Source organism: Diospyros lotus, chromosome 11 (genome assembly GCF_014633365.1).
Source record: "Diospyros lotus cultivar Yz01 chromosome 11, ASM1463336v1, whole genome shotgun sequence".
In the NCBI taxonomy this organism is placed as follows: Eukaryota; Viridiplantae; Streptophyta; class Magnoliopsida; order Ericales; family Ebenaceae; genus Diospyros; species Diospyros lotus.
In genome coordinates this window covers 16,770,855-16,796,458 of record NC_068348.1, presented here as the reverse complement: position 1 = coordinate 16,796,458, position 25,604 = coordinate 16,770,855, and the positions used below count along the sequence as shown (strand labels likewise).

The 25,604-nt window shown below is 36.8% G+C and overlaps 1 protein-coding gene across 5 annotated transcripts; it reads right to left on the bottom strand.

Annotated features, from left to right (window-relative positions):
• Window positions 1-24,549, bottom strand: LOC127813126 (oxysterol-binding protein-related protein 2A). Of its 5 annotated transcripts, none has more exons than XM_052353896.1 (11): window positions 23,492-24,305; window positions 21,742-22,098; window positions 20,903-20,999; window positions 19,298-19,740; window positions 12,788-12,943; window positions 11,615-11,782; window positions 11,349-11,489; window positions 10,885-11,105; window positions 10,640-10,760; window positions 665-855; window positions 1-589 (listed from the first exon to the last, which is right to left on the bottom strand). In XM_052353896.1, exons 1-10 carry the CDS (start codon window positions 24,017-24,019, stop codon window positions 667-669), a joined length of 2,421 nt encoding a protein of 806 aa, XP_052209856.1. In that variant the 5' UTR covers window positions 24,020-24,305; the 3' UTR covers window positions 1-589; window positions 665-666. The 5 variants fall into 5 exon arrangements, with proteins under 5 accessions (XP_052209856.1, XP_052209857.1, XP_052209859.1 ...); XM_052353897.1 differs by having other exon boundaries at window positions 1-552; window positions 23,492-24,304; XM_052353899.1 differs by adding an exon at window positions 24,414-24,549 and having other exon boundaries at window positions 3-855; window positions 23,492-23,951.
• Between the last annotated feature and the right edge of the window lie 1,055 nt (window positions 24,550-25,604).

The window sequence follows — 25,604 nt, the reverse complement described above, 5'->3', positions numbered from 1 at the left end:
GATGAAGCCCAATTGCCCAAAAGAAAGCAACAGCAATTATATTTGATTAAATAAAAGATTCTTATATATATATATATGCTCAAAAGAGCTATTTTACCTACACCAGCATTAGCATTATGAGATCCTCTCCTGGTTTCTGCAGAGTACATTTTCTTTTTCTAACGACGAAATTACAAACAGTAATCTAAATAAATGGGCAATGGACAAATAGAGGGTGGGGGCGGGGGCAAAAAATAAAATAAAATAAAATAAAATATCACAAACTACACATGAGCAGAAAAATGATTGCCACAAGGAAATCTGCTTTTGTGATTCATCACGTTCAGGTTGCTTTAGGATTTTGTTCCCATTTGTTTAAATGTCCTTTCGGATCGACTTTTTTGTCAACCTCGGGGGAAGAATTCAGCACCTACATATGTTCCCAAGTTGGTCGCTCGGAAGGCCTTCTGTTCATCATTCTATCCTCTCTGCATTCGTTATCAGGGTTGAAAGCAACCAGAAGCCCATTGGTGCTGTAAAATCAAGCTCAAGTGTATCCAAGAAAATATATCTCTATCCCGAAAATATGTGATACCCAAGAAAAATGGAGCTGCTATTAGAGTAAGCCATATTCAAGGTGACAAAGGGAAAAGACAGTTCTACTAGAGCTTCTCTTGCTATGTACCTTTATTGAATTAAGGATTCTTCAAAGGAATTAACAAGCTCTTCGTTAAATTCTCCAAATATATCAGGGCATCTGTCCCATTTTCCCCATTCCCGTGCTTCCCAGTAACCACCCCCGTAGCGAAAAGGTCCATCTTCACCTTCTCTTTGGAACCATCTGGGCTTCCACCCACTTTCTTGTAACTTCCGTGACTGAAAACGAGGGGAAAAAATTTAGGAAAAGTAACCAATAAAAAGAATAGCATAAAGTTGTTAACAGCTTGAGACATTTATTTGGCTAGTTCTTTGCTTAGGTACTCTGATGTGTCCAATCATTCGAACTTTAGATGTAATAATAACAGTACAATAGGGCATTGATTTACTGCTAAGGTTGTTGCAACTTTCTATTATCATTTTTTCACTCGTTACTGATTGAATTTAATTTACAATATCTACTCCCTTACCATGAAATGAAATGAATGTGAAATCTATCATATCCATAGGGCCTTTATGTGGAAGGGAGACCAAGACTAAACCAGGAAGAATAAAAATTGGCCAAACCATTGCAACATTGCCACAACTAATAGGCAATTGAAAGGCTACAAAAGAATGGGAGATGAAAACAGTTGAAATAATCCCCTGCATTTGAAAGCAGCTAAATCTGAAACATACATGTTAAGATGCAGTCTTTGTATTATATTTCTAGTAAAGCAAGTTCCAAAGCTACATTGCCTTTCCAGTCTGGCTAGGAGTTGTAGCTTTTAATCATTTACAGCATCAGATTTCAACATGCTTTCAAATTTTAAATATCCTGAAGCAAACATCTCAACCTCCAAGTCATAATGGGACTCTACTTCACCATTATCCGTCGATGTGTGACACATCACCTTACATACCACAATAAGTACATTTAAGAAAAAATAAAAATTTCCCAAAAAAATTACTCCTCAACACAAGCAGTCATGCATTTATGTTTAAAATTCAATTGCTGAACTTAGATTTACCCTCAACTGGTTTCAAGGGTCATTCAAACAGTCAAACCGTTGAACATGCTCAAACCATCTTGCTCCATTTTGTTCCATGACCCAAAGAAGCACACACTTCTTAGAAAGTGTTTTGAAATACCATGTCACAAGCTGACACACCTTAGCCACTTCAAAAGTATGTGTTGGACACTTGGCCAAATATGCAAGCACACATTTCTACAATAAGGCTTGTATCTATCACATGAACAAGCCTCTTTATTGGCCAAATATGGTTACAAGACTCCCCACTTTTTGAGTGTCAAGAAAGGGACATTACTGGATGCACCCTTGTAAAGTTGTTTCCACAACTCAAACCTATGACCTACCAATAATAAAGGAGCAACAATATAATTGCTATCAAGACCCGCCTCAAATGGTCATAAAAAAAAAAAAAAAAAAAAAGAATTTCCCTCTAATATTTAGTCTACTATGAGGTTGACTGCTAGAGTCAATATTCAACCTCGGTCCTCAACTGTCCATTGTACAGTCAACAGTCTCAATCAACTATGGGTTCAAGACTTAAGCCTACCATGTATAGTGCTCAAATGTTAACTTTCTATAGTGCTAATCAACTGCCAAAACCAATATTCAGCTTTCCTCATTCTCAATCGGTTCTACTACCTTTGTTGTTCAGTTGACCAGGTGGATTAAGTTGACAAATAAACTAAGGTATAGCTACAACTCACAATTATTATTTTTATTATTTTTTGGGTAAATTACCAAAAATGTTGAACTTTTGGCTTTGTTTCAATTTTATAACTAACTTACAATTTTTTTTCAATAGCTTACCAAACTGTGTGTTTAGTTTTAATTTTATAACTAACTTTCATTTTTTTCAATAGCATACAAACTTCATGTTTAGTTTAAATTTTACAATATCATAACCATATTTTATGTATATATATGCATATATATACATATATAAGCCAAACAAATATATTAATCCCATTTGCGTCATCATCCACCTCAATGTTTAACAATACAACCAAAGAAAAGTTACAGTATTATAAAATTGAAACTAAACACAAAGTTTGATATATTATCTAAAAAAGCAAAAGTTCATTATAAAAAAGAAACTAAACAGAGAGTTCAGTGTACTATTGAAAAATTTGAAAGTTTTGTTATAAAATTGAAACAAAGCTAAAAGTTCAGCACTTTTCTACAATTTACCTTTCTTAATAAATAAAGCAGATGATGTTCATTTTAATCTAAAATTCACAGGTGACTTGTAAATGATGTTCAAGCTCAAACATATGAAGAACATAAACTCATATGTATAAGGATCAAAACACCATGTCAAGCTTAAGGGTCAATGATTCCTATTCCTTTCTCTTGAGTAGAGACGAAAATTATAGGTCACTTAAATGGTCATGTAGGTAGAGAAGGGAATGGGTACTCTTGTCTTGAGACTTGGATTGTTAACCACCATCTAATCTAAAAGATTAAGTTGTTAGATAGAGAATGAAATTTATCTTTTACACTACCATTTCATGCTCAACAAATACAAAGATTGCACATGGAGCATTTGGAGAAAGAAATAATGAGAGTAGTTCTATTTTCGATTTTGCCATGGTATCTGACGTTATCATAACCAATGTTTTGAAAAGCGCTAAGCGCCCTTAAGCACAGAAGGCCTACAGAGTTTAAGCACAAAGCGCAAAGTGAAGCACATGCTTAAGCAAAGTGAAGTGCATATAAATAAGATAAAAGAGTGTAAAATTTTATGAGCGTTAAAAATATAAACTACTAAAATGACGGCTGCAAATTTAACAAAAGATGAGATACCATTTTTTATTTATATTTTATACTAGTTTACAAGTTCATGCAACCATAGCAAAAATACATTGGGAACATATAAAATGATACAATCTACTTCCTTCTTGCATGACCAAATCATACCTTCTCCTCAAATCATAATGGATGTTGGACGATTGAAAGAAGAGCATTTTAGTGTTTATTACAAGAATAAAGAAGATGTTCAAAGTGAAGAATTTGGAGAATACGGAATTTCTCTACATTCCTTTGACAGAAAAGTACAATTATTTAGAAATAGGAACTTCTAAATACAGCTTAGAAAATTACTAAATACAGCTTAGGAAACTATACAACTTAAGAGACTACCAAAAAATAATCATTAATTCCATAAGATCAGAAAATCAGGGTTCCTAAATTAGGAAATTGATCAAAAAGCAAGATTCTACACTCTCCCTCAAGTTGGGTTATGTATGTCAAGCATACCCAACTTGGACTTCAAATTTTTGGAATGTATTTCGCGGGAAAGCCTTTGTTAGGATGTCAACAATTTGAAAAATAGTAAGAGTATAGATTAATTTGATAATCCCTCCTTCCACCTTTTCTTTTATTAAGTATAGATCCAATTCTATATGCTTGGTTCAGTCATGATGAATCGGATTCTTAGCAATGCTTATGGTGGGAGCAATCTCATAGAGGTGCTGGATTGAACCTTCAATTCCCCAAGTAACCTCATAAGCCACATATCTTCTCAAATTCCATGGGACATAGCACAAAACTCTGCTTCAGCGTTGCTTCTAGCGACCATTGTTTGTTTTTTACTCCTCCATGTAACGAAATTTCCCCAAACATAGGAACAATACCCTGTTGTTGATCATCAATCTGTTATAGACCCGGCCCAATCTGCATCAGTGTACACTTCTACATCTCTATTTGTAGTTTTCTTGAAGTAAAGGCCCTCTCCTAGGTTCTTTTTTAGATACTGGAGGATGCGATGGACAGCTTTAAGGTGAAGTTTTGTAGGATTATTCATATTTTTTCTTACCATACCTACTACAGATCCGATATCAGGTCGGGTGTGGGAAAGGTAGATGGTTTCCCCACAAGCCGTTGGTATCTTCCTTTGTCAATGAGTGAGTCTCATTCAGTTTCACCTAATCTGTTTGTCGAGTCCATCAAAGTACCTACTAGTTTGCACCCAATCATTCCCGTCTCTTTTAGTAAGTTCAGGATATACTTTCGTTGAGAAACATAAATTCCCTTTCTTGAGTGAGTTACTTCCATCCCAAGGAAGTACTTGAGGAATCCCTAAGTCCTTTACTTCAAACTCATTGGCTAGGAGCTTCTTTGCATTACTAATTTCTTCATTATAATCTCCTATGATGATAATATCATCCACATACACAATGATGATAGCCCTTTTCCCCTCTTTCAAAAATTTCACAAATAAGGTATGATCAGATTCACATTGCATAAATTCGTACCTTTTTACAACTTTGATGAGACAATCAAACCATGCTCTAGGAGATTGTTTGAATCCAGATAAGAGATTTTTTTAAGCTTGCAAACTTTCCCACTACTGCCTTGATTTTCAAATCTTGGAGGGATTTCCATATAAACACTCTCTTTCAAGTCACTATTCAAGAAAGCATTCTTGATGTCAAGTTGGTGAAGAGGCTAGTCCAAGTTTGTTACTACAGGTGCAAATGTCTCCTCATAGCCTATGCCATAGGATTAGGTGAATCATTTCGCAACCAGGCGAGCTTTGAACATGTTTAAGCTTTCATTTGCATTGTATTTTACTGTAAAAATCCACTTGCACCCAACCGAATGTTTTCCTTTTGGAAGATCAGTGATTACCCAAGTTCCATTCTTTTCAAGTGTTGTAATTTCATCTAACACTGTTGACTTCCACCTAGGTTCCTTGAGGGCTTCATGAATATTTTTTAGAATCTCCACATTGTTCAAGTTGAGTAGCAAATGCATGAAATTTTGGTGACTACTTTTCATAGGAGACAAATTTAGCAATTGGATATTGGGTATTGTACCTTATTCCTTTGCTTAGGGCAATAGGAATGTCTAGATCAGCAGGAGGCTCATACATTTTGGCTTCAGGTTCAAGTTCACAAGTTTCAAGTCCAAGATGGGTCTTGCTTGTGTCCATTTTGTGTTCCTTGGGATTTGGATTTGATTCTTGGCCATTGTTTGGAGGTGTGCAGTCCTCTACTTCCTTTTGAGTTTTGCGGCTCAAGGACAAAAGTAACTCCTTCGAATTAGCTGGTTGATTTTGAGAGACTGTAGTAGTTGATTGAAGGACCAAAAAAAGATATTCTTCGTGAGTATGATTCTTCCCATTTTTGGTCTAAAAGGGTTGGTTTTCGAAAAAAGTGACATCCATGGAGCTGTAAAATTTCTTGGTAGCTGTTGAATAGCACCTATATCCCTTTTGATTTGGTGAGCAACCAAAGAAAACACATTTAAGAGATTTGGGATCAAGCTTGCTTTGGTGTGGCTGACTGATGTGAGCAAATGTAGTACAACCAAAGACTTTCAGGGGAATGGAGGAAAATATTCTGGTTAGTGGGTAAATTTCATGAAAGGTCTAATATGGAGTCTTAAAATTCAAAATTCGAGAAGCCATTCTGTTTACAAGATAGGTGACAGTAAAGACAGCTTCACTCCAAAAATGCTTAGGGACATTGGATGCCAACATAAAAGATCGAGTAACTTCCAAGAGGTGTCTGTTTTTCCTTTCCACAACTCCATTTTGTTGTGGAGTGTCAACACAAGAGGTTTGGTGGATAATACCATGTTTGGATAAATAGGCACTGAGGGTAGAATGAAAATATTCTCCTCCATTATTAGTTTTGAGGACTTGGATTTTTGCTTGAAATTGAGTAATAATCATGTTGTGAAAGAATTCAAAAATTTTCCCAACTTTTGATTTTTCTTTCATTAGGAACACCCGTGAGAGTCTAGTATGGTCATCAATGAATGTAACATACCATTTAGAACCAGTGATATTGTGAATTCTAGAGGGTCCCCAAATATCACTGTGTATCATGGAAAAAGGGTGAGAAGACTTGTAAGGAAGGCTAGAATATGAGGCACGAGTGTGCTTGGAAAGTTGACAAATCTCACATTGAAAGGTTTATGCTTTCTCATTGAATAAAGAGGGAAACAATTTTCTGAGACACATAAAGTTTGGATGTCCTAATTGATAGTGCCACAACATAATTGGACTATGCTAGAGTTCAGGGCCATACATGATCTTTTTGATGGTTGGGGCTTGTTGGCATTTTTACTAGAAGAAGGTAGAGTCATGCACACAGCTTAGCACTGCCAATCATCTTTTTCGAGCCTGATTCCTGAAATTCACATAGGTTGGAAGAGAATTTAGTGATGCAGTTTCTCTCTTTTGTAAATTTGCTCACTGAAAGTAGGTTACAATTGAGGTTGGGGACATAAAGAACATATTCAAGGTTAATGTTTTTAAAAATTATAACAAAACCTGTGCCTTTTACTTGAGAGAGAGATTCATCAACTATACAAACAGTGCAATTGTCATGACAAGAGTTATAATTGCTAAACAAAGACATCTCTCCCGTCATATGGTCTATTGCCCCAGAGTCAACTATCCAAGCTTTTGGATTTTCCTGTTGGACACTTAGTGCATGCAAGGAGTTACCTTTTAGGCCGAGTGAATCAGTTCCCATGGGGGCAGAAGTGCTCTGGAGGGTTTGTTGTAGCATCTTTTGGAGGACTTCGAGTTGTTCTTTGTTGGATGGGTTAGTCTCTTAACTATTTTGAGACTCGGTCGTGTTTCCACAACCCTCTCTTTCTCAGGCTAGCTTCCAATTTTTTGGTTCACTATGTATCTTCTAGCATGTGTCCTTTGTGTGCCCAATTTTCCCACAGTGCTCGCATACAAGTTTATTCCTTTGTTGCTTGCCACGATTAGATTGAGCTCCTTAAACTGCCAGTGCAGAGTTTTCAGCAGGAGAGAAAGAATGTTGTGTGCCTACCATTACTTTCTTTTGGCTTTCTTCCTGGCGAACTTCTGAGAAGGCTTCCCGGACGTTAGGAAGGGGCTTGATACTTAGGATTCTTCCTCTCACATCATCTAGATCCTTGTTGAGCCTAAGAAGGAACTATACACCCAGTCTTTTTCAACAATTTTCTTGTATTGTTGACCATCTTTCGGGCACTTCCAAACCTTCTCTTCAAGGATATCCAACTGCTGCCATTGTCGAGTTAGTCCATTGAAGTAGTTTGTCACAGACAACTCTCTTTGTTGTAGCTCATGCAGCACACATTTTATTCCAAAGATCTCCAAGGTGTTGTCAACATTGGAATAAGTCTCCTTAACTACATCATATATTTCCTTTGTCGTTTTGTAATAAATAGATTCTCACTTGTTTCATTTGTCATGGAATTTATTAGCTATGATATGACCATGCTATTTTCTATCTTCTAGATCTTGAAGGTAGGCTCAGTTTCTTGAGGTTGTACAGCAAGTCCGATGAGGTAATCCTCCACCTCTCCCATAGACAAATAACATGACAGATTGCGACCATTGAATGAGGTTCTAGCCGTTCAACCTATGTCCAGTAATCTGAAAAATAGGGCCTTCAAGAAGACTGGAAATTGGTGTTGCTGCTCCTCCAGATCCAAATGATACTTCAGGGACTGAGTTCTTGCCTCCACTAGCCATGGTGACTTGTCTGGACAGGATTAATGGTTCAGATTAAACTGCTCTGATACCATGAAGAATTTAGTTTATAAGGAATTTCTCTACATTCCTTTGATCGAGAAGTACAATTATATAGAAGTAGGAACTTCCAAATATAGATGAGGAAACCATACAACTTAGGAAACTACTAAATATAGCTTAGGAAATTACTAAATACAGCTTCAGAAACTATACGACTTAGGAGACTGCCAAAAAAGAATCATTAATTCCATAGGATAAGAAAATTAGGATTCCTGAATTAGGAAACAAATCAGAAAGCCGGGATTCTACACAAAGTTATAGAAATTATAGAGGAATCAAGGTAATGAGCCACACTAGAACCTTGTAAGATTGTGATTGAGCAAAAATTAAGAAAAGAAACCAACTAAGTTCCCATGACTCATAGATCAAAAATGGAATATATACACATGTTGAAGCACCCAATGGAAAGGTATATAGATTTAGAATCTTATGACAAATTTCCTAGAAAATCTTATGGAGGACTTTACAAAAGAAACAAGTTCAAATCGCTTGAATACAAGTTATTAAAGACATGTATCACGAGGCAAAAACATGTGACAAAACAAATAGAGGAGATAATAAGGCTTTTCCCATTTCATCAAGACCCTACATTAAGCCATCGCCTCTCTACCCTAGTAATGGATGAACTCACTAGGGTAATGGATGAACTCACTAAACATACCCTAGTAAAGGTACCTTAGTGTATGATATCTATAGATGATATTGTGCTAGTGAATAAGACAAAAGAATGTGTGAGTGCAAAACTCAAGATATAGAGAAACACTCTAGAATCTAGAAGTTTTAAGCTAAGTATATTGAAAACCAAACATATGACATGAAAGTTTAGTAAAAATATGAGCGTGGATGATATTATGGTAAAACTTAAAAATCAAATTATATTAAGAGATATCAGCTCAAACATCTTAGATCAATCATCCAAGATGATGAGAAGATTAATGAGGATATAACCCATAAAATTAAAGCAAGATGATTAAAATGAAAAAGTATATCCTGATTTTTATGTGATTGTGATATTTTGTTAAGCAAAAATTCTTTTTCAAAACAACTATAGGACCAGCTTTGTTATAAGGCACCAAATGTTAAGCAATAAAGCACCACCATGTGCAAAATATGACCATAACATAAGTAAGGATGTTAAGATGGATGTGTGCTCATATAAGAAAAGATAAAATTAGATATAAGATTATTTATAATAAGATTGAAGTGGTTTCCATTTAAGATAATGCATAAGCATGATTCAGATGATTTGGTCATGCAAGAAGGAACAATAGAAGCTCTTGTGAGGAGAATGGTTGGAATGGAACTAAGTATTTAGCAAAAGAGGTAGAGGAAGACCATGAAAAACTTGTTGGAGACTCTTAAATATGATATGAATTATGAAATCCTTACAAAATATAAGGGCTATAGATAGAAATGAATGGCGAGCTAAAATTCATGTCACCAAATCCACGTAGTGGGAAAAAAGCTTGATATCTTCTTGTTGTCTAAAGTGGAAAGTTTTCCATGTCACAGATCATAATAACTACAGTACCCGTTTTTCAAGATAAATAGCTAGCATACCATTCAACCTAAAGGCTAATCTATCAAAAAAAATTTGCCCATCTTAGAAAACAAATAAATCAGATTCTGCTAGAAAGTTTCAATTTTCAGAACTTCCCTCCCCTCAGTTAATTTAGTAACTGATATTCTCTTTTAATTTTTAAAGATAAGTAAGGTAACTTTAGAAAGATAGAAAATCCTATATTTTACCTGAAAATATTACAGGAAAAGACCCAAAAAAATTGGCCCAAAGGGTAATTATGGTAGGTGTCAACATATTTCCCTCTATAGTCAAAAACATTAATAAAATTATTTTATACCTCTTTTTTAAACCAGCTCATAATGTGAGGTTTGACGTCTTCATCTGTGATTTCTCCTAACAAATTTTGTTCCATTTCTAGCACAATGGTTTTGCTCTTAAGAGGTCCAACCTCATGCATTTCCCAAAAGTGCTGGAAGCTCTCCTCAACTCAATAGAGAGCTCAAGTCCAAGGCACTTTTTCTTCATGGCTCAACTATCCCTGAGGGTTGTCTTCAAGTGAGAATGAAAGGTCTCCTACCTGTCTATTGCAGTGCCAGTCTCATTTCAATCTCTAACAATTTAGACTTGTGTAACCTGATCATTGATAAAGTCCCACTTTTTAAGGATCAGTACATCACATATTTGTAGGATTCTTAGCAAATGCCTTTCTTTTATTCTTATCCAGGCTTATCTGCCCCTGCCTAAAATTGGTTTATTTATTTGAGCTGGACTTTTATGGAAATCCATGAGAATGGGTTTTCTATGGAAATATGTTTAGAATATCTTTTGTCCTGTAACACAACACTGGACAAGAGAATGGTCAACAAATGAAGAAGTCATAAATATGTAGATACTGAAGAAATACTTAAAAGGTACTAGACATACCATCCTCTGCCGCCTCTCCAACCTTAGCTTTTCTGCATTTGCCTTCTCATATTCACCATTCTCTAGATGCCGTTGATCTGGTCTAAGTCTTGAATCTGTTGGTGGTAGCTTCTCCTTAATCCGTAATCAAAATATCCAGGATCAGAAAGCTATAAAGGAGTATTAGAATGCACGAGCAAAATCAAATTGCTTATGACATTTTGATCTACTAAATCATATGCTTATCAAAAAAATGTCTCTCTACCTGCAATCCTGGCGTTAATTCATTTAGTGTAATTGCAAACGGTGTCATGTTATACCGTGTGACATTTGGAGGCGGCTTACACCTTTTCCACAACAAAGATGCATTTGAAATCTCCTTGGGTTTGCCAGCCCCATCTCCATTCACATAATACATACCGTCATCCCACTTCCCAAATAATGTGGCTACCTTTTTTCCCGTCACATCTTCAACAAATCCATGAACCTGTCAGCAACAAGAGTATATTGAATGGACCAGAATAATGTTTCCAAAGACAAAAGAAAATATAATAAAATTAAAAAATAGATAGAATCATGCAGAAATTAAAACATGCAAACATAGGTAGGTTTCAATAGTGGGACTGACCTACCAAGTAAACAGAACTTAGTCATGTAAGAAGGTTCTAAAGTTTCCAAGTAATAAACTTACAAGCATCTTAATTAAAAAGGGTAAACACTCCCTATTCACCTGGTGCGGATTACGGTCAAGAATAGACTGCTCTTTGAACTTGAGTTTGCATGAATATTGGTGGTTCCCACGAATATGCATTAGACCATGGTGATCAAGGTACACTTTACCGAGAATAAGGTTACAAATGGAGGTTGTGACCTACAAACAATGAGAAGAAGTTTTAGCAAAGCTGTAGTATTAAAGGTAAAATAAAAAGGAAGCAGTAAGATTAAGAAAATCCAGCACATTATGATGCACAAGAACAACTGTGTCACAATCCACACCTTGCTCCATTGAAAAATCTCGCCATCGTCAAACTTTAGGGTTATAGTTCCAACAGGATCAAGCTGAATTGACGTCCCCCAAAATTTGGTTCTAAGGTTACTATCACCCCAGAATTTCCACCCTTTTCCTTCACAATGGCAGGCAATGAGTGTTGGGTGGTGACTAACCTGTTACAACAAATAACATATATATTACAATAATCAAGTATAGAAATCCAATTTGTGCCACCAAAAGAACTGAGACAATCAAAACTTGCTGCAAAAACATAAATATAATGTCAAAACAAATCCACTCCTTCAGCAGTGATCACTTTAAATTTAAATATCTACTCCTGCCCTCTTATCATACATCTCAATCAGGTCAAAGATACCAACAGTGATGATGTCATATTTTCTCATTAAAGATTCACATCAATGGCAATGGTCTATAGCTTTTAGTTAGTTACCAGGCCATCAACGTTTTCTACTATTGAAAAGGAGGGAAAGAGCATGTGGAAGCATGACTTAGAAATTCCACAAAACCCAATTACTCTCTTTTTGTCTCACTTAACATTTACTCCCTTTTGATTTCACTTTACACTTCAGTGGGCGATACCTTTTAGTTTAGGTCACCTTCAGCAGGAAACCCACCCTGTCATTTTTCATTTGAAATTCCAAATCCATTGTTTAGTTATGCATTGTCAGAAGCATTTGGATTTGAGTCCAAATCCACCCTAGATTTGGACTCAAGAAATAAAAAGATTTGAAATTATACCTGCATGTGTCATTTCAAGTGACAAACTTAAAATGCAAGTATTTCAAATAACATCATTTGAAATCCCTCCATCCAAATGCAACCTATCTTCATTCTAAAATTCAGTATATAGTTCAATATGATGATAGGTTGTGCCTATTTTTATTTTGTTTTTATTATTCTTTTCAATGGTCTCCCAAAAGATCTAAATTAAGACTTTTCCTCTTTCTCCCAAAAAACAGCAAAAAAGTATATGTTGTCAGCCTTTTATCATTTAAAAATTTGTGCCACAGTTTACCAATGCAAGACTGCAGAATCTCTATGGAAATTTTTCATCCCCAGTATATGTGCCAAAAGAATATCACTCATCTTAATGAAATTAGGAGAAACTTCCAAATTTAAATTCACCATCTCTGGTTCACCTTTTGCTAGACACTGACCTTCTCTGAGAAGAAGCGAATTCCTTTCTCGGGATAGTCAGCTTCATATGTTTCCCCTAACAAAGGATTAAAGGGTTTACAATGCCGACCTTCAGATGAAGCATATCCAGAAATGGCAAAAGCAGCAACATTTAGAACTCTCAGGAGACTGTTGCCCTAGAAGCATAAGACAAAGACAGGCAAAATGTTAACCATCAACACGTATGAGAACCTTTTCTTAAGATTGAATAAATATTTGAACCAAATTGATGCCAACAAATGAGTCATAAAAAGGCTAGATCTGCAGGTCTTGCCAAGAATAATCTTATCAAAAAAAAAAAACAGTAAAGAAAACTAGTTTCTAAAAAGAAGCATGTGAGATATATTGCCAGTATCAATCTGTACAATATATTGCACAGTCATGCCTAAAAATATGTAGAAAGTCCTAGAACTTTCAATGTTACAGAGAAGAGAAACAAGATATAGATAAAATGAACAGAACAAAATAACCTAAGTAGAATAGCCTTAGGTATGAATAGAGATGGAATAATTCAAGCTCATCGTTTGTATTGAATGGATTGCATATATATACAGGCGTAATGCTATGGTTTCTACAAATAGGTTACAGATAGATTCTTCTTTATCTCAACAATATCCTCTCTGCTTCCTTTATCTCCTTTAGATTTATTCAGCTGCTTATCCTCCTTTCATTCAAACACTAATACATCCTTATATGAATTCTTTTAACTGGATTCTCCAGCACCCCCCCCCCCCCCGGGCGGCGGCAACAAAAACTGGTGAATAGATATCTCTCATCCTCAGCTTACTAATAAGTGATTCAAATCCAAGTCTTGACATAGTCTTTGTAAATATATCCGCCTCTTGACTTACTGTAGAAAGATAGGTTAGTTTTATTCCTCCTTGCTCAATTTCCCCTTGAATAAAACTTCTATCAATTCTGACATGCTTCATCCTATCATGCTGGATGGGATTATTAACAATGCTTATAGCTTACTTATTGTCACTATAAAGTCTTTTTGGTGAAGTTAGGAGCATTTGTAGGTCTTCCATTAATCGTGTCAGCCAAATTAACTCACATGTCTTGAGCAATTGCCCTAAACTCTGCCTCTGCACTACTCTTTGCCACAACTACTTGTTTCTTACTCCTCCAAATCACTAGGTTTCCCCAAAGTACAAAAATCAGATGTTGATCGACTGTCCACCACAAATCCTACCCACTCAGCATTAGCAAATCCTTCAGCCCCTCTAGTATCACTCTTTTGAAACAATAATGTCTTTCCTAGTGTCCCTTTTAGGTATCTCAAAATATGATAAGCTGCATTCATATGTTGTTGAGTAGGTGAGTGCATAAATTAGCTCACAATATTCACAGCAAAGGCAATATCTGAGTGATTGAGAGATAAATAAATTAGCCTCCCAACTAACCTTTGATACCTTCCTTTATCAACAAGAGGACCATCATCAGTTATTCTATATTTCTAGTTTCTCTCAAGGGGTGTACAGGTTGGTTTGCTTCCCAGCATCCCAGTATCTCTTAAGAGATAAAGAGTATACTTTCTTTGAGAAATTAAAATGCCTTGTTTGCTCCTGGCTACTTCCATTCCAAGGAAGTACTTCATGGTTCCCAAGTCTTTTAACCTCAACTTCATCTCTTAATCTGTGTTTTAGTGCAATAATTTCCTAAATAACATTACCGGTGATGATAATAACATCTACATACAAAATCAAAATAGCTCTTTTTCCACTTACTGCATGTTTAGTAAACAATGTATGATCTGCTTCCCCTTGCTTGTACCCAAATTTGATAAGAGTAGAACTAAATGTCTTAAACCATATGCTCTTGGGGATTGTTTTAATCCATAGAGAAATCGGTACAGTTTACATACGTTGCCCACTTTCTCTCCTTTCTCAAATCCGAGTGGAATCTTCATATAGACTTCTTCCTTCAACTCTCCATTTAGGAAAGCATTTTTTATGTCTAGCTGAAATGATTCCGAATCAAGATTGACAGCAAGAGATAGAAGCACCCTTATGGAATTTAGTTTTTCCACAAAAGCAAAAGTCTCCTCATAATCTATCCCATAGGTTTGGGAGAACCCTTGAGCCACCAGGCTTGCTTTATACCTGTCTATGCTCCCATCTGACCTATATTTGACATAAAATACCCATTTACATCCAACAATCTTCTTATCCTTGAGAGTTTCAACAATATCCCATGAATGATTGCAAATAAGCCTTCATTTCCTCCATAACAGCTTCCTTCCACTTTTGATCTTTTAAAGCCTCCTAAATGTTTTATGGGACAACCATTTCATCAATTGTTGTGGTAAAAGCACTGAATTGGGGAGACAATCTAGAGTATGTTAAGTAATTAGAGATGGGATACTTAACACAGGATCTTCCTCCCTTTCGAATAGCAATAGGAATATCCAGATCACAATCACCCTCAATGTTTTCCTCACTTGTTGGACCACCCTTCGGTTCCAATAATTGACTGAGTTGAAGAGCAGGACTTTTTGGTCTCCTAGAGTAGAACTTTGTAGGTTTATCTGAGTGTACTTCTCCTCCTGGACTAGTAACCACAAGCTTAGTTGGTTGAGTGAGGTGATGGTCTAAAGGAAGATCAAATGAGGAGATGGAATCAGGGCTAACTAATTTAAGCTGTTCAATTGTAGCTGGTTGAAGGGAATCAACTGCAGTAGCTTGTGTTAGGTCAGCACCTGAAGAGCGCGAAGGAAAAGAAGGGAGAGACATAGGCATAGACACATTGGGATCCCAATGACCTTCTTCCCTTAGTGTTTCCCTTTGAATTAAGGCACTTGGGTAATAGAATTCATGTTCAACAAATGTTACATTACAAGAGATAAAAACTTTTGTGATAGGGGACAATAGCATTTGTACCCCTTTTGAGTGAGAAAGTAGCCAAGAAAAATACATTTAACGACTTTTGGTTCCAGTTTATGATGGTTAGGTCCGACATGATGAACATACACAATGCAGCCAAATACTTTTGAGGGGAGAGAACTTTGGATTCAAACATGGGGAAAAATGCTCAGCAGGTTGTGTAAGGGAGTCTAATAGTTAAGAACTTTAGAAGGTAGCTGGTTTATCAAATAAGAAGTTGTTAGAATAGCTTCTCCCCAATACCTGTTAGGGATGGCACTAGAAAACATTAAGGAACAAACAACTTCAAGTAAATGGAAATTTTTCCCCTCAGCCACCCTATTTTGTTGAGTATAAGGGCAGGTGCTTTGATGAAAAATCCCACATATAGTAAGGTATTGGGTAAAAGGATAGGAAAAATACTCACGACCATTATCAGTCCTAAGGATGTAAATAGAGGACTGAAATACATTAAGAATTAGTTTGTGAAAGATTTGAAAGACAGCACACACCTCATATTTTTCTTTCATGAGATATACCCAACAAACCCTAGTATGGTCATCAATAAAAGTGACAAACCATCGGGCACCAAACAAGCTTGAAATTCTTGTGGTCCCCAAATATCTCTATGAATCAAGTAAAAGGGTTTAGATGGTGTGTGAGGATGAGTTAAATAAGTGTTGTGTGTTTGTTTGGCAAGAATACAATGTTCACACTGAAGCACTAATTTTTCTTTATTGATTATTAAACTTGGATACAGATGTCTTAGGTATGAAAACTCGGATGACCAAAGCATTTGTGCCATAACAAAATTTTAGAATTAGAACTAACGGTAAAAGAAAGCATATGTGGTAATTGATCCATAAGAGAAGCCTTTTTTTCTGAAACCCAATAAAGTCCATCCTTTTTCTCAGCATTGCCAATCATCTTCCCCAAAGACCGATCCTAAAAGATACAATGAGAGAAAAATATTACAAGGCAATCCATGTCCTTAGTTAATTTGCTAACTGACAGCAAATTACACTTAAAATTTGGCACATATAGGATAGATTTAAGTTGCAAACTAGACACATAAACATCCCCTTTCCCCCTAACTGAAGCCAAAGTACCGTCTACCATCAGAACTTTCAATTCCTTATCACTAAGCTCAAGTTGATTGAATGTGGTTGTAGACCCGATCATATGATCAGATGCATCTGTGTCTACAACCTAGCAACTTCCCTTTAGTTTTCTAGACCACAAAGAGTATGTTAGATTACCTTTTGAGGCCACTGATGCTATAGGATTGGTGGCTGAGGTATCTAACTCTTCTGCAAGATGAGAATTACTCAAAAGCTTCTGCAAAATCCCCACATGTTCAGTAGTTAGGTTCAGATTTATACCTTTTTTAGTGGTAGGGGCAATTGCTGAGATGTCAGCTGGCCTTTCTTTCTCCCTTTTATTCTTTGGCTTCCAATTTGCTGCCTTCCCATGTAATTTACAGCAAGCATCTTTAGTGTGGTAGAGCTTATTACAGTGCTCACACCACTATTTTTCTCTAGGAGACTCTTCTCGTTTGGTTGTAGCAAGTGCAGAACTTGCACTTGGTTCAATTGTTCACTGAAGCAACACACACTTCCTGCTTTCCTCCCTTCTAACTTTAGCAAACACTTCCCGGAGGGATGGAAGTGGTTTAGTGACAAATAACCAGCCCTGGACCTCATCTAGATCAGCATTAAGGCCTTGGAGGAAGCCAAATACCCTCACTTTTTCCAGCATCTTGTTGTACTTTTGGTTGCCTATGGAACACACCCAACCTGGATCATAGAAAAGATCCATCTCCTACCATAATTCCATCAAGGTATTGAAGTATTCAGTAACACTAAGATTACCTTGTTTAGTGGTTCTAAAGGCTAACCTAATCTCAAAACACTGGGCTGTGTTTTCAATATCAGAATAGATCTCTTGGACAACATCCCACACTTCCTTAGCAGTCTTGTAGAAGAGATATGTTTAACCAATCTTTGGCTCCATTGAGTTTATAAGCCAGGCCATGATTATTGAATTCTCTACCTCCCATCTTTGATAGTCAGTTGTATCCTTTGGTGGAGTTGAAACAACTCCTGATGGGTAGCCAAACTTACCCTTGTCTTTAATTACCAACATAGCAAATTGAAACCATTCCTGAAAATTTCTTCCATTCAATCGGTGTTGTGTAATCTGCAAGGTATGGCTATCAGTTGATAGAAGAACAAACAGAATTGTTGCAGTCAGAATTGCTACAGGTTGAGTGTTTGGAATGAGGAGGACTCTGCAGTTGTATGAACTGCATTCTCAGGGTTGGAGGATGCCATAATATCTTGATTCTCGGCTAGGAAGAACCAAGCTCTGATACCATGAACAGAACCAAATAACCCAAGTAGAATAGCCTTAGATATGAATAGAGATGGAATCAATCAAACTCATCGTTTGTATTAAACGGATGGCATATATATACAAGCGTAATGCTACGGTTTCTACTCCTAATCCTACAAGATATAGGATACAATTCTAATTTAAATAGGTTACAGATAGATTCTTCTTTATCTCAACAATATCTTCTCTTCTTCCTTATCTCCTTTAGATTTATTAGGCAGCTTATCCTCCTTTTATTCAAACACCAATACATCCTTATCTGAATTCTTTTAACTGGATTCTCCAACATAAAATATTCAAATGGAAAACATGGCAAACCCAAAATCAATGTAAACCAATCAGTTGCATGTCTAAATGCATAATTATAATGGAGTTTGTTCAATATTAACTCCACATCCGGTCAAATATTGAAACGGAACAATCAACCAATGAAGTCATAGAGACTGAAAAAATAACTGTCAAGAAAGTTAGTTTACAAATTCATAGCAGGATTCAAATAGAATGGCTCATAGAGCTGAGTATTATGGCAATCTTAAGAAATTTGTTTTGGAACAGCAGGAAGTGTCTCAGTTATTAACTTGCAAGGACTACCAGAGAAAACCACTATTGTCACAGGCAATAAATCATCAATTTCTATGCACACAAATCCATCTCATGCTAATCTATTATAGTAAATTTCTTGACCTTAGCTGCCCAGAGAACCTGGTTTCAGAAGACTGTGAGGGAAACCGTGGAGCATGACCCACAATGGCAACAATTAAGCATCTTTGAAAACCTTTAAGAGGGTTGAGAAAACTATATCTAGCACTCCTCAGGCTGAGAAGCAGATTCTTCATTGACAACTTACAGAGTTCAAAGATTAAACCAGGATATGCAGATAAAGAAAAAGATAATCAACATAGCTGCATCAGAAATAAAAGAGGACTCCCAAGGCTTAAAGATAACCATTCATTGGTGCTAAGGATGGAAGACCAACAGAAAGAGAGCTTCAACACCTAGGCTAACCGACAACGTGTGATAATGACTTACACAAAAAACATGTGATAATGAACCTCTTACTGTACACACAGAATGAAAGCCCTAGTTATCAATATGAAGTTAACAAATATGTCAAACTAACCCACAGATAAGCTGCAGCACAAGAAAATGTAGTCAAATGAACAATGGTCATAAATTTATACTAGCACCTAATTACTGCACAAGAAAACAAGAGGTAATGAATATAAATCATACCGCTTTTCCATGCTCATAAGCACGATCCAACAGATCAGAATATTCCAAGTCCTCAAAACACTTCTGTAAAGATGATATTGGCTCATTAAAGTACACAGGAAGACAAATTCGAGTTAGATCTTTTCCCACATTGTCTTTAATCATAGACCAAAGGCTGACTCCTTTCTCCTTTTCAACTGGATCCGGAAGCTTCTTTCGCCTTTCAATTTGTAGATATGTACAGGTTCCAGTTTCCTCCTTAGCACTCAAGGTCTTATCAGTAATTCTCTTTTCTGGCCCCATGCGCTTAGAGATGCAATCTACAACTTCATTTGCAGACTCACAACAAAGATTAGGCTCAGAAAAGTACTCTTCTGTGTCAAAGTATGGGGCTTCCTCTGCATCTGAGACTTCCTCAAACTCTTGTTTCTCAATATCATCAGATGATTCAGTCGTGCTGCATTCTAAAGCCCAAAGATACTTATCAAGAAAGTTAAGAGAGATGCTAAATGAAAAAACTCAAGACACATTAAGTGATTGTGGACAGATCAGATATTGACACAATTACACGGTAATACTGCAAGTTATTGGGCCAGAAACTTATTTCGTGGTATATTTTATCCAATTTTTCTTGTTAACTTACTTAAATTATATAACTTCAGTTTAAACTGAAAAAAATTTCTTGCAGTACTCCAGTTTAAATAGACATTGCAGATCTAGCTTCAGGAGTCTTAACTTGAAATAAACTTGTGCAACTGACAGCGTCACAATGCTACACATTTCAGATCTGCTCCGAGGATATATAAAGCAGCTGGTGCATTTCTATCCAAGTGCACTTCACATGGACCAAAACTTGCACAAAATTGTCTTGGATGAAAAAGAAGGGGTAGGGGAGGCAGGGAAAAGGAGTAAGGAAACTAAACGCTGAGAGTCCAATTCAGACAAGAATCAGAATCAATTTATTGATTGCAATATCAAAAACTTAAATTATTAATTTGACTTTTTCCATTACCTACACTTGAAAGTAAAAGGAATGTAAGTAGAAAATTTGGAACCATAATTGGTTCCTCAATTAAAAATCAAGTTTAGTTTGTGTGTGTGTGTGTGTGTGTGTATCTTTAAAAAGATTATAATAGGCCAGACATGGTATATGATGATTACTGCTCATAATATGGCTGCTTCCCAATTGAAAGCAATTCATATTTACATGTTTAACCCAAATACAACTCCCATATTTTGTGGATGGTTAGAGAGTAACAAAATAAGATGTCATGGTTTTTCCTTTTTGACAAGTTAAATGATACAAAGTTTAAACACCAACACAGTTTATGATATATATAGTGTAGTGAAATTGATCTATAGAGAATTCTAAGAAAGGAGTAGCAAGGGACTCTTCAATAAAAAAAACTACTAAAATAGTATCAGCCCCTCTACGTTTGTTGTAAAAATAACTACCTCGCACAAAAGTTTTCTTATGTGAATATTATAAGACTATCCCATCAATGAGCAAAGGAATGTCAAAGTGAAAATGTTAAATATATGATCCAACAAATTGAACAGTGTGTGAAAAATTGTTTTTAACAGAGAATAAAATAAGCAGATGTAGATAATATTTATCAAGAGTACCGCTATATTTTCCACGCTCTACACTTGAAATTTCATGCCTTGTCAATTGGTATTCACTATCATGAATTCCAGAGCCTTCAGCCTCAATATTAGCTGCCTGGATAATGAAAAAGAAAATTGACAAAATTTAATCATAAAGTAACTTTAAGTAGACATATCAAATAAATCACATAACAGGAAAATTGAAATAGTTGTCGGATGGAACAGACAGGAAAAAGCAAGCAAATACGTCCTTCTGCCCTAGTAAATATTAGCTACCACACCTATGGCTTATATTATCTAAGACCCAAATAGGGGCACATTATATTAGAGCCAAATATGTTCCCAGAGTGAAACTCATACAATTTATAACTTGATATCCGTTAACATCAAAGACGCGTCTTTTTCATTTCTTCTTTTCAGCATGCATGGAGGATTGGTTAAGCTACAGGGTTTGCAATGAGAAGGATTCTCTTTTTTGTGGCTTATAATAAAGCAGAAGTTGAACATATTTTACGTTAATGCAACTCGAGGCTTAGATATATAGCCGTAGCACTCCACACGCATCGAGTAAAGCACAGTCACTATCATCAGGTCGATGAAATTTGGTCATAAAATGCAAAGATAACATAATTTACACCGTCTGCTGGGATATAGAGAATTTTAGGCATTTATTTACCAGAATTTACGAAAAGTAGTTAACAATTTATTTGTTTAGTTTCCGAATAAATTTTAGCTGAGTATGCATAGCACCGACAATTTAGTAATCATATTGCCTCCAGTCACAATTGGAAAACAAATCGACTAGGAAGTTCTGTACTTTCGTGGTAAATGGGAGAAATCTTTAAGTAAAAAGTTACCTCCAGCTGCCTCACTGTGTCCAGCAAATTCGAACGCTCTTCACAAAGAACTTTAAATTGTTTCTGTACTTCCGAAAATTCTGAAAGAATGATCTGCTCGCAGTCCTTAACAAGTACCTCGCTGATGCCCTCTTCAAGCAAGCGTTTTTTAATCCTCTCAGTTGGTAGGGAAATATCATTTGGTACGAAGGAGAGACTATTTACTCGTCTAAGGGCAAAAAGGCTTCTAGATGAAACTAATGCTTCTATCCAAGCCACCCGATCGCTCTTCGAACTGGTCCTCAGATGGAGGGTCTTAGTCGCAGTAAATATGTAAAACCGCCTCTCATCCGACTTGCTCTCTCTGAAGGAAGAGACCTGCCAAGAAACCCAAAAGATCTCATTATCTAGCGCCAGATCTTTGCCCTTCGCAAGCATAACATTGCCGAACTCGCACTGATTCTGGAAATCTTAATTTTATAAAAGACCTGGAAGATGTGGCTTTCATCCGCTATCAGCAAGCACAGATTAAAAGAAAAAATATTCAATTTCAAGTCGGTCGCAGGCAAACAGCCTAATTGAGCTGAAATGTCATATCCATTTACGACCAGAGACACATGCAAAATCTGGATTTGGGAAGGCGATAAGATTGACGTGACAAGAGCGTTAACCTCTAAGAAACCCCAGGCAGATAAGAAATACTACTAGACAGGCAGCAAGTAACCCGAATTTTACAGAAATCGCATTTGTGGTCTTAATAGGAAGCCGGAAAAGCTCAGAAAATATCGCCCGGTTCCCAAACACCAACGACTTTCAACGCAATCCTATCCAACGATGAGTCCCAAGACACAATAAAAGTAAAAAACGGAGAGATCGATTCATATATTAGGAGGCGGCTAAGTCTACCTATCGATAAAAACAGCGTAGAACTCTTTTCTTTTTTTTTTTCTTTATTTTAAGGGAAAAGGTTCAAATGGTGGTTGTCATTTACTAGCAAATATTATTTTGTTTTTGTGAGAACAAAACGAAAACGAAGACTGAGGTTGCCCAGTGATGGAGCCAAACGCAAGATCGGAAAGTGGACTGTGGAGGTGACGGGTGGTGATGTGAGTGAGAGGAGGCCAACAGGAATGCATATCCATGCGAAGAAGGAAGATCCGAATACCTGAGGCACAAAATCACAAATCTAATCTCAACACTGATGTGACCACAGCTTACAACCTAGGCCTACTACGTAGGCCATCGTGGCCCTTATTCACCTGTTGATGTGACCCACTAAAGATTAACAACCAGTTAAAACTGTGTAAAAAAAAATGAAAATTACCGACAAAGACGAGAGAAAGATATATAATTTTCCTGAAATTGGAGAGAGAGAGAGAGTATGCATCAGAAATAATGGATCTCATCTCACTGGAGAAACCTCCGGTTAGTGGATCATCGCTCAGATTTCGAAGCAATTTGGTGGCAGAGGAAGGTCAATAAAATTTCAATTCAGAAAGTGAAAAGACTGGAAGTAGTAGCAAATCGGAGTAACTATTTTGAACAATGCATTGCCGATAGTGGAAAGTGTTGTGAAATAGGCGCAGAAACAAACAAGGTTGAAAGAGAGTTCCGATTGCAAAACTAATAATGATTATGAGGAAGACTCGCACTCGCTTCTTACAATTTTGCACTCACCGCGTCTCTCCCCCCCACCCTTTTCTCCCGGGGGGCTCTCTCTCTCTCTCTCTCTCTCTCTCTCACTCACGTGTAAAACTAAATACGCTCTAACCTTGAGATGAACAATGCCAACAGTCCTGTGGTTCTTGCGTCTTCCCCCGGAACTGTCGAGCCGCGACAGCCGGCCGGAGGATGCGTCGCCAATGAGCCGGACATCGTCACCGGAGGGCAAGATAGCCAGAGTGTCGGGCATAACAATCTTGGAGTAAGAGAGCACGCCGTTTCGCAGAAGAAACCACCTGGATCTCCATCCCTTGCCGTAATTGGTCCACTTGAAGAGAACTCCGGCGAAGCTGTCCTCGGATCCGGCCGGGCGCCACGCATTGCCCTCAGATCCGCCGGAACCGAGAGCCGCCTGGACTATGGAGCCGCTCCTGGAGACCGCCACCTCCGGCGACCTATCCCCCATCCCCGGACTCTCCAACGAGATGCAACACAGCGGATGCATTTCCTTCACACGCATTCTCACATCCAGACAGCAATTAAACCGATCAAATCGCCATCCTAAATTCCTGCAACCACACACACACCAGACGCACACAGCACACACACAAACTTTCAAAAGAAGAATCACATTCATACATCAATGCTGCAATCGCAATGTTACATGTACATGATCGAGGGGGCATTTAGGGTTAGTTTTTGAGGGGGGAGGAATGAGGAAGAGAGCGACCTGTGAAAGCTCTGAAACTGAGAGAGAGAGAGAGAGAGAGAGAGAGAGAGATGAATGGTATTTAGTAAAATAAAGAAAGAAAGAAAGAAAGAAACTCTCTCTCTCTCTCTCTCACACACACACACACCCTCGCTTTGCTCTGCAATGCCGAGTGTCGACACTTCTGGATGGATTATAGTTATAGAAAATATAGTAAAAGGGCTATATATGGTATATATATATATATTTATATGTAGACACACACACACACACACACACACACACACGCATACACTGACATTTGAGACTGAGTGATACATACGGCATTAACGTTGTGGCAGAGTGGTAATTAAGAGCTCCATCTGACCGGACTTTGGTAGACGAAGAAGAAGAAGAAGAAGAAGAAGAAGGACGACTTCCATTTTCTCTCTCTACCCACCCACCCACCCTCCTACCCTCCTACTGTAGAGAAAGATAAAAAGGAAAGAAGAGAGTAAAGAGAGTCGGGTACGACCGAGAGTGAAAAATGGAAAGGAAAATACATCTAACTCACGTGAGTTTTAGCCAAGTAAGAGAATAATGTATTTATCTTCCTTCATGGGTTTAATTAAAATCTTACATATATTGTTTCTTATTGAATTTTTACAAATTTATTTATGTATTATTATTATTATTATTAATTAATTAAAATTATTAAAAACAATCTTAATTCTTTTATTTGATTGGTTTGGGGGGGGGGGGGGGGGGTGTGGTTGGGGCTGGGCGGTGAGTTGTGGGTGGGAAACAGATAAATAAGCAATCATCATTCATTTTTCAACCACCCTACCCTCCTCCTCACTGTCCTCAACGCCTTCCCTTTGCTTCTCTCAACTCTTCACTATGAAATGAAATTTAATTATGTAATAATGTCTGTAAAATAAAAAATCAAATGCACATGGACGGACGGACGGATGGATGTAGGTGATTGGATAACAAGATGTCAACCTCCATCAGCAAATAGAGAGGACTCTCACTCTCCACTCAAAACCTCAATGTGCTCAATCTCATAAATCTCAGCAAAATTTCTCTCCCTTTAAAATAATAATCAATTGTAAAAGGATATTTATTTATAAAGATGAGATATGTTGGAAATCTCAAAGGGAGCTTAGGAAAAGTTTTCAAAAATCCCATCTTTAACCTTTAAAAGGTAAATTAAATATAAATTTAAATAGAATTCTAAGTCAACATGAACAATTCTCCACCTTGACTTGAATTTTATAATAAATCAATCAAATCCAAGTCATAATTGAAGTTGTATAAAGGCAGAGGCTTGGTCAATATATTAGCTAGATTGTCCTTTTCTACTAATTTCCTTCATAATAATGTTACCCTACACAATAATATCTCAAATAAAGTGAAATTTGATTTTCATGATGTGTTAATCTGTAATCAAATGTTTAACATTTTTATTGTCATGGACTTTGATGTATGAAAACGGTTTGGAGAAATCTTTTTGACATTTTCTAAACATTTT

Coding starts and splice junctions, on each gene's coding strand:
- LOC127813126 (XM_052353896.1), bottom strand. CDS start 24,019: ATGAATGTGATTCTTCTTTTGAAAGTTTGTGTGTGTGCTGTGTGCGTC. Junction 11,783..12,787: donor TTCGCTTCTTCTCAGAGAAG/GTCAGTGTCTAG, acceptor TTGTTGTAACAG/GTTAGTCACCACCCAACACT. Junction 10,761..10,884: donor GAATTAACGCCAGGATTGCA/GGTAGAGAGACA, acceptor ATTTTGATTACG/GATTAAGGAGAAGCTACCAC.